Here is a 14,357-nt window from a genome sequence, read left to right as displayed (position 1 = left end):
CAGTGATTATAGTCCATGGGTTTGAACCCTGTGTCCAGATCTGTGCTGACAGCTCAGAGCTTGGAGCCTACTTCAAATTCTGTGTCTCCCTCTCTGCCCCTCCCCTGCCCACACTCTGTCTTTCTCTCTCTCTTAAAAATAAATAAACATTAAAAAGATTTGTTTTGATTCATGAGCAAGATTATCCTGTACTTTTCTGTTTCTGTACTATGTTTGTGCAGTTCTGCTATTAGAGTAATACTGGCCTCATAGAATGAATTGAAAAGTGTTCTTCCCTGTTCTGTTTTCTAGATGAGATTATATAAAGTTGGTTGTTGTTTTTTTTTTAATATTTTTTATTTATTTCTAGGAGAGAGAGAGAGACAGCATGAGCAGGGGAGGGTCAGAGAGAAAGGGAGCCACAGACTGAAACAGGCTCCAGGCTCTGAGCTGGCAGTCAGCACAGAGCCCGACGTGGGGCTCGAACCCACGAACTGCGAGATCATGACGTAAGCGAAAGTCGGACGCTTAATCGACTAAGCCACCCAGGCGCCCCTATATAAAGTTGGTATTTATTCTTCGTTAAATGTTTGGTAAAATCTCCAGTGAAACCATCTGGGTGCTGAGATTTCGTCACCTTTAACCTTTTTTTTAATGTTTGTTCGTTTTTGAGAAACAGAGCATGAGTGGGGAAGGGGCAGAAAGAGAGGGAGACACTGAATCTGAAGACAGGCTCCAGGCTCAGGGTCCGGAAGCTGTCAGCACAGAGCCCAACATGGGGCTAAAGCTCACAAACCATGAGATCATGACCTGAGCCAAAGTCGGACGCTTAACCATCTGAAGCCACCCAGGTGCCCTGACCTTTAACTTTTTAATTATAAATTAAATCTTCTTAATTGTCTGTTTCGCCACAGCAGACATTTGGTAGTTTGTAATTTTCAAGGACTTGCTCCATTTCTTCTAAGTTGTCAAAGTTAAGACCATAAAGTTGTTTGTAGTATTCCTTTCATTATCCTTTGAATGGCTGTGGGATCTACTGTGATGTTCCATTTCCTGATTTTGGTGTTTTGTGTCTTTTCTCTTTTTAATCTTCATCAGTTTTGCTAGTTTCCCTGCCCTTTTAAAGGGCTTACAGTTTTATTCTTTACCAGTGCAAAATTGTTTTCAGAGGCACAGTGTGGTCTTTGTGAATCCTTGTTCCTTTGTTCAGTTCAAAATTTTAAAGCTTTTTCATTTCCATTCACTTTTAACTTTAGTAAAATAACTTTTCCTGTTACTAGTTCTAGTCCAGTTGCTTTCTTTTGATTCTTGTAACACCTACTCCAGGGGTGCCTGGCTGACTCAGTCAGTAGAACATGTGACTCTTGATCTTGGGGTTGTGAGTTCAAGCCCCACACTGGGTGTAGAGATTACTTAAAAATAAAATTTAAAGAAATACATATTTTACATACATATCTATATATAGTAAAATATATACATATATGCATGTGTACATATATGTAACTATATATAGTTATGTGCAGCCACAGCAGTAGGTGTAGTTTTCCCTTTAGGAAATCAGAAAAAGAAGAGCAAATTAAGTCCAGTGTAAGGAGAAGAAAAGAAATAAGAATTAGAGCATATATCAGTGAATTAAAGACAGGAAATCAATACAGAAAAATCAGTGAAACCAAAAGCTGCTTCTTTGAAAAGATCAATAAAATTGATAAGCCTTTAGCCAGTGTAAGAAGAAAAGAAGACACAAATTACTAATACCAGAAATGAAAGAGGGAGCATCACCACAGATCCCATAAACGTTAAAAGAATAATAAAGTCAAAATAGTAGTAGACAATTCTATGCCCACAAATTTGATAACCATCCTAGAGGAATGGACCCATTTCTTTTTTTTTTTTTTTTTTTTAATTTTTTTAATGTTTTATTTATTTCTAGGAGAGAGAGAGAGAGACAGCGTGAGCAGGGGAGGGTCAGAGAGAGAGGGAGTCACAGATTCTGAAACAGGCTCCAGGCTCTGAGCTGGCAGTCAGCACAGAGCCTGATGTGGGGCTCGAACCCACGAACCGCGAGATCATGACCTAAGCGAAAGTCGGATGCTTAACCGACTAAGCCACCCAGGCGCCCCGTGGACCAATTTCTTGAAAGACAGAAGTGCCCAAAACTCGCACAAGAAGAGGTAGACAATATAAAAAAAGCCTATAGGAAGAAATCATACCCGTTTTCAACAATCTCTTTTAAAGAATAGAAGCAGAAGGAATACTTCCTAACCCATTCTGTGAGTCCAGCATTACCCTAATACCAAAACCAGAAAAAGATGTTAAAACTACAGACTGATACCTCTCATGAACATAGATGCAAAAATCCTCAACAAAATATTAGCAAATCAAATCAACCAATGTGTATAAAGAATTGTATACCATGATCAAGTGGAGATTTATCCCAGGTATGCAAGCTGATGAAGTGTAGCAACTATTCTATGCGGTTTCTAGGTCACATTTCAAAATTCATCATCATTGTGTATTTTGAAAAAGCAATATTGTATTGACCTAGAAATCAGACTCCCCCATCTCACCTAGGGGTATCATGGTTAATATGAAGAACAAGCAGAAGACCTAGATTTGAGTTCCACGTGGACTCTGTCATATACTTACTGACTGTGACTGCAGGCAGTTTTGTGGTTTCTTAATCTGCCCTCTTAGGATAAACCTCACTTAAGGGAAATAATATAAGGGAAATAATATATGGGAAAGTACTTTGTAAACTGAAAAGTGCTATACAAATGTGAATACTTTGTGTGAGGAGAAAGCCCTTGAACTAAGCAAAATATGTATGGGACCTGTACCCCAGCACCCTTAATTTCTTTATTTCTTAATTCTTTGGAGCCCATTGACTTTAAATATAGATGCAATTCTGTAAGTTATAAGTGTGGTAGTGTTTGTTGAGTGCCTGCTATGTTTCAGATTTTATATAACAAGCTTGGCTTGTTTTTCCTGTCCACGGTGCTGAAATACAAAATGTTAGAACTGGTGCAGGGCTGTTAAGGTAGACAAAACAGCAAGGGGAGGAAATAATACTAGATTGAGGGAGAAAACCTATATTAAAAGAACTATAAAAACCTACCACATTCAGCCTTTCTAGGGAGCACCATAGCAATACAACAGTCAGAAAAATTTTAATATATGTACCTTTTGATAAAGTAATTCTGCTTCTAGAAATTTGTTCTAAAGGTATAATCTGACAAATAAGTTAACACATATATGGGTATTTATTTTAGCTTAATTTTAATAGTTAAAAATTAGAAGCAGCATTAATATACATTAGGAAGGGGCTTATTATACACGTGATGTCCAGTACATCCCGCACTGGTGGTGTGCTGGGGAGCTGAAGCAGCTCCATAGTGTTGATAAAGAGGCCAGTGATTTATCATGAATCCACATAAATACTGAAATCCCATCTTTATGAATTTACATAAAATATGTATGGAGTGTCTGGAAGGATCTACATCAGAACAATGGACTGTGGTTACTTCTGTGAGGCGGTAAGATTACAGAAAAAATTTTCCTTTCTATTATACTAAATGTTTACAGTTAACTTTATATGTTTTGTATATTAATTTATAAACCAGGAAAACAACAAAGCTTTTACTTGGAAAAAAAAAGGTACACATTGGATCAAACTCTATGTAGTCTAGAGTCACTTAATAAAAAGTAAATAGTTCTACCTACCTAATGGGATTAGGTTTCATTTCTCTAGAAAGATTATTTAATGTTCACATTATTCCCTTCTAGTAACAAATAATGAAGCATGGCCTGTTTTTAAAGGTAAAAAAATTAAGTATCAGTGATTTAACAAATTGTAAAAACAAATGTTTACTTTCTGTCTGTGCGCTATAATGAACATAGGACACAGCTAGCTTTTTTTTTTTTTTTTTTTTTTTAATTTTTTTTAATGTTTTTTTTTTTTTTTTTTTAAAATTTTTTTTTTTTTTTTACAAATAGTTTATTGTCAAATTAGTTTCTACATAACACTCAGTGCTCATCCCCAAAGTGCCCTCCTTCATGCCCATCCCCCTCCCCCCCACATCCATCAGTCCTCAGTTTTTGTCAGCATTCAAGAGTCTCTCATGGTTTGCCTCTCTCCCTTTCCCCCACCATTTCCGCCCTTCTTCTCCCCCTTGGTCCTCCGTCAAGTTCCTCCTAATCCTCCTATACGTGCAAACATATGGTATTTGTCCTTCTCTGCCTGACTTATTTCGCTCAGCATAACACCCTCAAGGTCCATCCATGTTGCTACACATGGCCAGATTTCATTGTTTCTCATTGCCATGGAGTATTCCATGGTATAGATAAACCACATCTTCTTGATCCATTCATCTGTTGATGGACACTTAGGCTCTTTCCATGTTTTAGCTATTGTGGAGAGTGCTGCTATGAACATTGGGGTCCATGTGCTCCTATGCCTCAGCATTTCTGTATCCCTTGGGTAAATTCCTAGCAGTGCTATTGCTGGGTCATAAGGGAGTTCTATTGTTAGTTTCCTGAGGAACCTCCACACTGCTTTCCAGAGGGGCTGTACCAGTTTACATTCCCACCAACAGTGCAGGAGGGTGCCCGTTTCTCCACATCCTCGCCAGCATCTAGAGTTCTCTGATTTGCTCATTTTAGCCACTCTGACTGGCGTGAGGTGGTATCTCAGTGTGGTTTTGATTTGTATTTCCCTGATGAGGAGGGATGCTGAGCATCGTTTCATGGGACACAGCTAGCTTCTAACAGCCTAAAAAAAAAGGCATATTTTGGTGATATCTGCATATCTCCCACAGCAACTAGACTGGTGTATTTTTGTTTTCTTTTAACTTTCTCAAAGCAGTTGGTTATTTTTAGTATTAGTACCAATTGAGGTTGAAATTGGGGTGGGAAATTCCCTTTTTGGGAAGGTTTATATTCCTGAGATTGGGTTGTCATCTGTTAACCTTGCCTCTGTTTAAATACTATTTGAATCATTCTGTTAGGCCTGGGAAGCTGGAGCCTCCTGGTTTCTTTGCAAAATATTACGTATTTTTCTTTGCTACAGTTGAATATATGTTTAGAAAATCATTCTTTCCCACTTAATCCTAGAGTGCTCTTAAAACTTCCTGAGTCCAGTTTCACTCCTTGCTGTTAGTTTATACTTTATGCTAAATGTCACCTACCATAATGTGATCCTAGAACTCCAGGGAGGTGGGTTTTCTTTTTCTTTTTTATTTTTTTTTCCACCTCCAGCTTTATTGGGATATAATTGACATAGAACATTGTGTAGTGTATACTTGTGTAGTGTATATGATTGGTGAGGCAGGCTGAGTCTTGGTGGTTGTCACAGTAACAGAAGCTATTTCTGTGATTGAATATATTGCTTATGAAGCAATTATTTTCTAGGGCAGTGGAAAGTCAACTTTAGCCAAGGCAGTCTGTAAGGAAGCATTTGACATATTGGATGCCCATGTGGAGATAGTGGACTGTAAAGCTTTACGAGGTATGACTATGGTAACACTCTACATTAATCCCTTTTTTGCTAGTAAGACAGAAATGTTATTTCATGCTGTTAATCTAATAAGTACAAGTATTTAATCTTTCCTAACTTTTCTGTTAGTCGTTAAAATTCCTTAGAAATTGTTCTTTTTTTTTTTTGAGAGAGAGAGAGCATGAGTTGGGGAGGGGGAGAGGGAGAGGGGAAGAATCATAAGTAGGCTTCACACCCAGCACAGAGCCTGATGTGGGACTAAATCTCGTAGATCATGACCTGAGCCTAAATCAAGAGTCAGACGCTTAACTGACTAAGCCACCCAGGTGCCCTAATTCCTTAGAAATTTTAAATCTGTAGCTTTCCAAGATTTTCAAGAGAATTTTCTAAACTCTAGATACTTGACAGAGGCCCCCATTCCTTTTATTTTCTTAGCCAAAACTCTTTGTAGACTATATTCCTGGAAATGCCAAATTACACCATTCTGAGAAAGTTTGTATTTAGGGTATACTGTTATGGGTGTAAATTATCCCTGAATTGCTAGGGAATCTCAGGAGAGGAAAAGTGGGTGGCTGTGAACAGTGAAGAGGAGAATTATAATTTACCATATATATACTTTTGTACTTTTAAAAATCTTTAATTATTGTTATCTATTTGATCAAAAAACAATATCGGAAAGATTTTATTTTGAGTAACTTTTTTTCCCCTTGACTACTTCTACCATGTCGTCCCAACCAGTCCATGCTGTGTGTGTGTGTGTGTGTGTGTGTGTGTGTGTGTGTTTAGTATCTACTATACGGTAAGAAACTAAGAAACAGCCTTCAAAAGCCCATTGCTTCATATGCTGCAAAGGTGGTTTTAGAGATCCTGTCCATCTCTCAGAATCCTGCTTAAAGCTTCGTATAAAATTTTTGTTTTAATTTTTATACTTATGTTTTTAAAATAATTTTTTTTAAAGTTTGAGGAAGCATGCATGCATGTGAGCAAACGTGCTAGTGCGGATAGGGGAGAGGGAGAGAGAGAGAGAAAGAGAGCGAGAGAGAGAAAAAAATCCCAAGCAGGCTCCATCTCATCAGCAATGAGCCCAACATGGAGCTCGATTCCATCAATCATGAGATCATGACCTGAGCTGAAATCAGAAATCAAACACGTAACCAAAATAGCCACCCAAGCGTCCCCCCAAATTTTGTTTTTGACCTAAGTAACTCTTTATATTGGCTTATGAATTTGTATGTTTTTTATTCTTTGAAAATTAAAACTTGGTAATTCAGCAGGAAGTTTGAAGCCAAATGTGTGACTCAAATATAGCAACATGAGGGTCTCTAGATAGCTACATTTGTGTCTGCTTTTATCTGTATCAAACCTGATCCCCTAATCTTTCATTTATGTTTTTCCACATCCTGCTTTTCTTTTACTATTTTGTGGCATGCTATGTGAAATGTTCTGTGGAATGAGGCCAGGTAAAACTACATAGTAGCATATTCCTTTTTTCAGTTTTATAAAATTCAGTACTTGACTTAGTCCTTTGAAGCTCTATTAATTAAACCAAGTTAGTGATTAACAGAGTTTATTGATTGGTCTATTAACAAACTATGGATCAAATTTTCATGGTTAAATCAATATTGAGCTTTTCTAATGCTCTGAAAAGGGAAGCCTATACTTACCAACCCTGAAATAACATTTCATATCTTGCGTATTAAGGAAAAAGGCTTGAAAATATCCAAAGAACCCTGGAGCTGGCTTTCTCAGAGGCGGCATGGAGGCAGCCTTCTGTGGTTCTGCTGGACGACCTTGACCTCATTGTTGGCTTGCCTGCTCTCCCGGAACATGAGCAAGGCCCTGAGGCTGCACAGAGCCAGAGGCTTGCACATGGTAATGATAACACATCCACTCATGGCTGTGGGCCTTTTTATTTGTTTAGACAGCATTATAGTCTTAATGATAAATCTGCTCTCTTCAGAAAATAGATACATGTTATGTGTTGCTTTTGAGGCCTCTCTTAGCAAAATTGGTAAGTATGAGCCATGTGAAAATTCTACAACTTCATGATTAGTCTTTTGGGACCTTTCATTCTCATATACTTACTCGAAATTACTTAATTGTACAGATTTACTCTGTTCATTTGACAGATATTGTCTAATGCTTAGGCACAGTCTCTATTCTTAAAATCTAGGAGAGGAAAGAAAAGGAAACAATTTTAGTACATAATACTGATAGCAATAATGATAGCTACCATGTGTTGAGTGCCTTTTCTGGGCTAGGGATTGTTTTGTACTCTACCTGCAAATATTCTGCTTTTACGGGTAAATAAATGGAAATTCAGAGATTAAGTAACTGATCAGGGTGGGCTAAGTAGGAGGTGGTGGGCTGTGCTCTGCTAGAAGTGCGCACAGGGCACTGTAGGAGCATGCACCCTCACCGGGGACTGGGGAGGGGTGGGTAAGGAGCTAGCAGAGAAGGCTTTTGGGGCAAGTTGATAACTGAGATTAATGGAATTTTGATGGAGGAGTAGAAATTAGCATGAAGCAGCTCCATGCTGATGAGGAAGCAAAGGAAGCATGATCCACAGGCAAAGGTACAGAGGCATAAGAAATTGTGGTATGTTAGAGAGTACCCCGTGGCTGGAGCTTAGAATTCACGGGGAGAGCTGGGGTGGAGTGCTGGAGGATTTGGTGGGATTCTACTACCTCAAGGTTCCTGAGAGCTGGAACTGATAGAAAATGCAACCACAGTGCCTTGGTTATTGCAAACAGTTTGAATCCTGTAGCATCTGCAAAACTTGGTAGTGTTTAATGGAATGCTCCAGATTTCTAGATCAGGACTCCTACACGTGTTAATGCCTGCTTCAGTTCTGACCTCATATCAACCAAACCTGGCATGATCTGGGGTGGAAAGAGATTGTTCAGAAAGCCATAGGAATAGGAACTGCATTTTGCCTAATCAACAGAACACAATATGGAAATTTATCATCCTTCTATATTTCAGAGACTCCTATTCATTTACTTTCTAAGATCCAGAAATAAGGAACCTCCTAGGCATTGTTTTGAGCATACAGACCGAGTTTACAGTACCTCCTAGGCCTCCATTAGAATTGCTTACAGTGTGGCAGCTATTAGGTCCTCAACAGATAAATCAAGGAATGAGTGGCAGATGTAATATTTAAAAGGTATGAAGGATCCATGCTCTTCGTATGTCACCTTAAAGCTTGATGTTAACTTAACAGTATTTTTAATGGTTGTATAATTTTTAAATTTCATGTTTATATTTACTAAACTTTTAAACTATATTGCTTAATTCTAGCTTTGAGTGATGTGATGAAAGAGTTTATTTCCATGGGAAGTTTGGTAGCACTGGTTGCCACAAGCCAGTCTCAGCACTCACTACATCCTCTGCTCGCGTCTGCTCAAGGAATTCACGTATTTCAGTGTGTCCAACACATTCAGCCTCCTAATCAGGTAACATATGACTTGTGAAGATTGCTGAAATATGTCGCCCTTTATATAAACCATTTTTCAGTTTCATTAATGACTTATGGCTTTAAACTTATGCCTAAGGATATTTAAAAGGTGACATTTGGGGGGAGGGGGCAAAAAAAAGTGATATTTGGTGCATGTTGTGTGTAGATGCACAGTTTCCATTTATAACCATCTGAAATGTTACTGTATACTTTCCAAGGCTTTTGAAAACATTTCTTCTCATATTATTATTAAAGTTTTCTTATTCCATTTAAAAGGAAACAAAAACCCTAAAAATTCTGAACTGCTTCATTTCCCATTGGTGAAATCTGTAGATACATCATGAAAATTAGAATTCTTTTTTCAGTTCATTCTGATATGACTGACAAATAAGGTTGTTTATATTTTAAGCGTACAATATGATTTATGTGTACATTGTGAAATAATCTACCACAATCAAGTTAATTGAACACCTCTATCACCTTATATAATTGCCTTTTTTCTTTTTAATAAGAAAGAGCATTTAGTGAGAAAAGCATATTGATTTATATATGTGTGTACAGATATATATGTATATATGTAAATATTTCCCCGACCCATCATGATAAGTCCACTCTTTACTCCCCTTTACCTTTTTTTTTTTTACCCATCTTGCCACCCACCTCTGCCACCTTCTGGCAACTGTCAATTCACTCTCTCTAGTTAAGAGTCTGTTTCCTGGTTTTTCCCTTTTTTTTTCTTTGCTCACTTGTTTTGTTTCTTATATTTTGCATATGAGTGAAGTCATATGATATTTTTTTCATCTAGCGTTATACTATGGTTCTATCCATGTCGTTGCAAATGATAAGATCTCATTTTTTCTTATGGTTGAATACTCCATTGTATGTATATACCACACCTTAGCTATTCATTTGTCAGTGGACACGTGGGCTACTTCCATAGTTTGGCTTTTGTAAATAATGCTGCAATAAACATACGGGTGCATGTATCCCTTTGAATTAGTGTTTTTGTATTTTTTTGGCAAATACCCAGTAGTGTGATCACTGGATTGTAGGGTAGTTCTATTTTTTATTTTCTGAGGAACCTCCATACTTTCCATAGTGGCTGCACCAGTTTGCACAAGAGGGTTCCCCTTTCTCCACATCCTTGCCAACATTTGTTGTTTCTTGTGTTTTTTATATTAGCCATTCTGATGAGTATGAGGTGATATCTCATTGTAGTTGTGATTTGTATTTCCCTGATGATGAGTGATGTTGAGCATCTTTTAATGTGTCTGTTGGCTATCTGGATGTCTTCTTTGGAAAAATGTCTGTTCATGTCTTCTGCCCATTTTTAATTGGATTATTTGTTTTTTGGGTATTGAGTTGTATCAGTTCTTTATATATTTTGAATACTAATCCTTTATCAAATATATCATTTGCAAATATCTTCTCCTGTTCAGTAGGTTGCCTTTTAGTTTTGTTGATTGTTTCCTTCACTGTGTGGAAGCTTTCTATTTTGATGTAGTCCTATTATTTTATTTTTCCCTTTATTTCCCTTGCCTCAGGAGTTACATGTAGAAAAATGTTGCATTGGCCAGTGTCAGAGAAATTACTGCCTGTGCCCTCGTTAAGGACTTTTTTTTTCTTTAAGGATTTTTATGGTTTCAGGTCTCACATAATTTAGGTCTTTAATTCGTTTTGAGTTTATTTTTGTAGATGGTGAAAGAAAGTGGACCAGTTTCATTTTTCTGCGTGTGGCTGTCCAGCTTTCCCAACACCATTTATTGAAGAGACTGCCTTTTTCCCATTGGATATTCATTCCTCCTGTGTCAAAGATTAATTGACCATATAATTATGGTTTATTTCTGTACTTTCTGTTCTATTCGATTGATCTATGTGTCTTATGCCAGTACCATACTGTTTTAATTACTACCATTTTGTAAATAATTTGAAGTCTGGAATTGTGACACCTCCAGTTTTGATTTTCTTTTTCAAGATTACTTTGGCTGTTCGGGGTCTTTTGTGGTTCCATATAAATTTTAGGAATGTTTGTTCTAGTTCTGTGAAAAATGCTTTTGGTATTTTGATACAGGGATTGCATTGGGTAGTATAGACATTTTGACAATATTTGTTATTCCAACCTGTGAGCATGGACTGTTTTCCCATTTCTTTGTGTTGTCATGAATTTCTTTCATTAGCATTTTATACTTTTCAGGGTTCAGATCCTTCACCTCTTTGGTTAGGTTTATTTCTAGATATCTTACTATTTTTGGTGCAGTTTGTAAAAGGGATTGTTTTCTTAATTTTGTTTTCTGCTGTTTCATTATTCATGTATAAGAATGCAACAGAGGGGCGCCTGGGTGCCTTAGTCGGTTAAGCGTCCGACTTTCGCTTAGGTCATGATCTCGCGGTTCGTGGGTTCGAGCCCCGCGTCGGGCTCTGTGCTGACTGCCGGCTCAGAGCCTGGAGTCTGTTTCAGTCTGTGACTCCCTCTCTCTCTGACCCTCCCCTGCTCACGCTGTCTCTCTCTCTCTCTCCTAGAAATAAATAATACATTTAAAAAATTAAAAAAAAAAAAAGAATGCAACAGATTTTCTGTACGTTGATTTTGTATCCTGCAACTTTATTGAATTCATTTATTAGTTCTAGCAGTTTTGGTGGGGTCATTCTACATATGTATTATGTCATTTGTATACAGTGAAAGTTTTATTTCATCTTTAACAAGTTGGATGCCTTTTATTTCTTTTTACTTCTGATTGCTGTGGCTAGGACTTCCAGTATCATTTGTAATGAGTAGTGAGAGTAGACATGCTTGTTTTATTCCTGACCTTAAGGGAAAAGCTCTTAGTTTTTCACCATTGAGTATGATGTCCACTATGGGATTTTCATATAAGGCCTTTATTATGTTGAGGTATGTTCCCACTAGACCTACTTTGCAGAGGATGTTTATCATGAATGGGTGTCATACTTTGTCAGATGCTGTGTCTACATCTATTGAAATGATTCTGTGGTTTTTATCTTTTTTATCCAAATATTTTTTTAAATTTGATTAAACATTTATTTCTTTGTCAGCACCCTGATAATTCTTTTTTTTTTTTAAGTTTATTTATTTATTTTGAGGGAGGAGAGCACACAGGCAAGGGAGGGGCAGAGAGAGAGGGAGATGGAGAATCCCAGAGAATCTCTGCACTGTGACCACAGAGTTGGACCCGAGGCTCGAACTTATGAACTCTGAGATCATGACCTGAGATGAAATCAAGAGTCAGACACTTAACTGACTGAGCCACCAGGTGCCTCCTGATACTCCTTACCCACTATGATTTTAGCTCTCAATTCTAACGTGTGGGTTTTTTCTCACACCACCAAGCAGTTCTCAGACAGCAGACAGGTATGCTACAATTCAACTCAATTCTGACACCATCTACTCAAGACATCATCAGATTCCACCAGTTAAGGGCTCAGTCCTGTAAGACTGCTCTCTCTCTCTTTCCGTTGCCCGTTGGAAGTCTAACTTGTTACCTATGTTTCTGACCAACTAGCTGTAAATCAGAGGTTCGCACGACCCCCTCACTGGGTTTGATTGATTTGCTAGAGCAGCTCATGGAACTCAGGAAACTAGTTTAGTCAGTTGATTCAACATCCAATCCCATTCCCCTTCCTGAAACCAAAGGGTAGGACTGCTGGTTTCAACCCTCTATTCATGGTTGGTTCCCTGCTTCCCCCCCTCCCCCCATCCTTAGGTGCTTTCTGAAAGTCACTTCATTAACATATCATTAACATAAACTCTGGTGTGGTTGGAAGGGGTTTGTTGTGAATATCAAGACACTTTTATCATTCAGGAAATTCTAAGGGTTTTAGGAGATCTGTGCCAGAAACAGGGACAAAGACCAATATATGTTTCTTATTATGAATCACAGTATCACAAGCACATACGGTCCATTGTCCCCTTTGGGGACTCACGCTCCTGATGGTTTTAGAGGCAGTGACCTCAAAGAAATATGTTTTAGGACTGACAAACACATTTTAACCTCCTCTTTAAAATTTGTATCCTAAAAATTCAGACCCTGTGCTAATTAACTGTTACTGAAGAATGAAAGTACTATACCTGTTATTAAGCATAACACAGTGGTAGTGGGATTGGTCAGTGAATATCATTTTAGAAATAAGTTTTATAGGAACAACAAAAGCCACTCTTAAAAGAACCAAATGTTACTAAAAAGGCTTCATACTGGAGAAAGAAGTAGCAATCATTTATCAATGTGATTTTTTTTACAACTTTATTGAGGTATAATTGAAGACAACGAACTCAGTATTTAAAGCTTATAATTTGATCAGTTTTAACATGTATGTATATTTTATATCGTATATACCATTTAACATGTATAGACCATGAAACCATCACCCCAGTTAAGGTAGCAAACATTGCCATCCCTCCCAAAAGTTTCCCGGGGCCCCTTTGCAATCCACCCCTCCCCCACTCAGTCTGCAGACAACTGCCAGTGCTTTCTGTCACCGTAGATTATTCAACCTGATTTTTCTCAAAATATATGTACTAAAATATACATTTGAGTAAAACTAGAAATTGAATTTTGTGTTTTTTTTTTCTTTAGGAGCAAAGATGTGAAATGCTGCATAATGTAATAAAAAATAAACTGGGCTGTGATGTAAACAAGTTCACTAACCTTGACCTGCATTGTATAGCTAAAGAAACTGAAGGGTTTGTGGCTAGAGATTTTACAATGCTTGTGGATCGAGCCATACATTCTCATCTCTCTCACGAGAGCATATCCACCAGAGAAGGTATATGTTCCTATTCAAACCAAAATCTGAAATAGTTCCATTGCAGAGAAATGTTAATATCCATTAATTTAAGCATTACATATGTTCTGTTTTAGTATATAAGCAGTTGAGTAGAAAATCGACATCTCCAGCTAAGAGGATAGCATATTTTGAGGATTCATATGCATATATGACTACCAAAAGAAGTTATGTTTATTTTTAAACAGAATTAGTTTTAACAACATTGGACTTCCAAAAGGCTCTTCAAGGATTTCTTCCTGCATCTCTGCGAAATGTCAACTTGCATAAACCTAGGGACCTGGGCTGGGATAAGATTGGTGGATTACATGAAGTTCGGCAGATACTCATGGATACTATCCAGTTACCAGCCAAGGTACTTAAAGAAAAAATCGGCACCTGGGTGGCTCAGTCAGTTGAGTGTCTGACTCTTGATTTTGGCTCAGGTTATGATCTCACAGTTCGTGAGGTCAAGCCCCACATTGGCTCCACACTAACAGTGCAGAGCCTGCTTGGGATTCTCTCTCCTTCTCCCCCTGCTCGCTTGCTCGCTCTCTCGCTCTCTCTCTCTCTCTCAAAATAAATAAGTAAACAAACAAACAAAAAAATCAAGTATCCCAGAAGAACCACTGATGGCTTTATATGTTGCCTTGC

General features: G+C 37.8%; 1 protein-coding gene across 4 annotated transcripts in view; it reads left to right on the top strand.

Annotated features, from left to right (window-relative positions):
- PEX1 (peroxisomal biogenesis factor 1) overlaps positions 1 to 14,357 on the top strand; it is a 46,906-nt gene that overhangs the window by 17,995 nt on the left and 14,554 nt on the right. For all 4 annotated transcript variants that reach the window (XM_039255442.1, XM_039255441.1, XM_039255443.1 and 1 more), the window contains exons 11-15: positions 5,386 to 5,482; positions 7,172 to 7,342; positions 8,771 to 8,925; positions 13,517 to 13,706; positions 13,913 to 14,079. In XM_039255442.1, the coding sequence (XP_039111373.1) occupies positions 5,386 to 5,482; positions 7,172 to 7,342; positions 8,771 to 8,925; positions 13,517 to 13,706; positions 13,913 to 14,079 (780 nt within the window). The remainder of the gene's footprint in view (positions 1 to 5,385; positions 5,483 to 7,171; positions 7,343 to 8,770; positions 8,926 to 13,516; positions 13,707 to 13,912; positions 14,080 to 14,357) is intronic.

The sequence above is a fragment of the Hyaena hyaena genome, unplaced genomic scaffold (genome assembly GCF_003009895.1).
Source record: "Hyaena hyaena isolate Hyena2069 unplaced genomic scaffold, ASM300989v1 scaffold_528, whole genome shotgun sequence".
Classification (NCBI taxonomy): Eukaryota; Metazoa; Chordata; class Mammalia; order Carnivora; family Hyaenidae; genus Hyaena; species Hyaena hyaena.
This window is presented reverse-complemented; position numbering and strand designations above follow the sequence as displayed.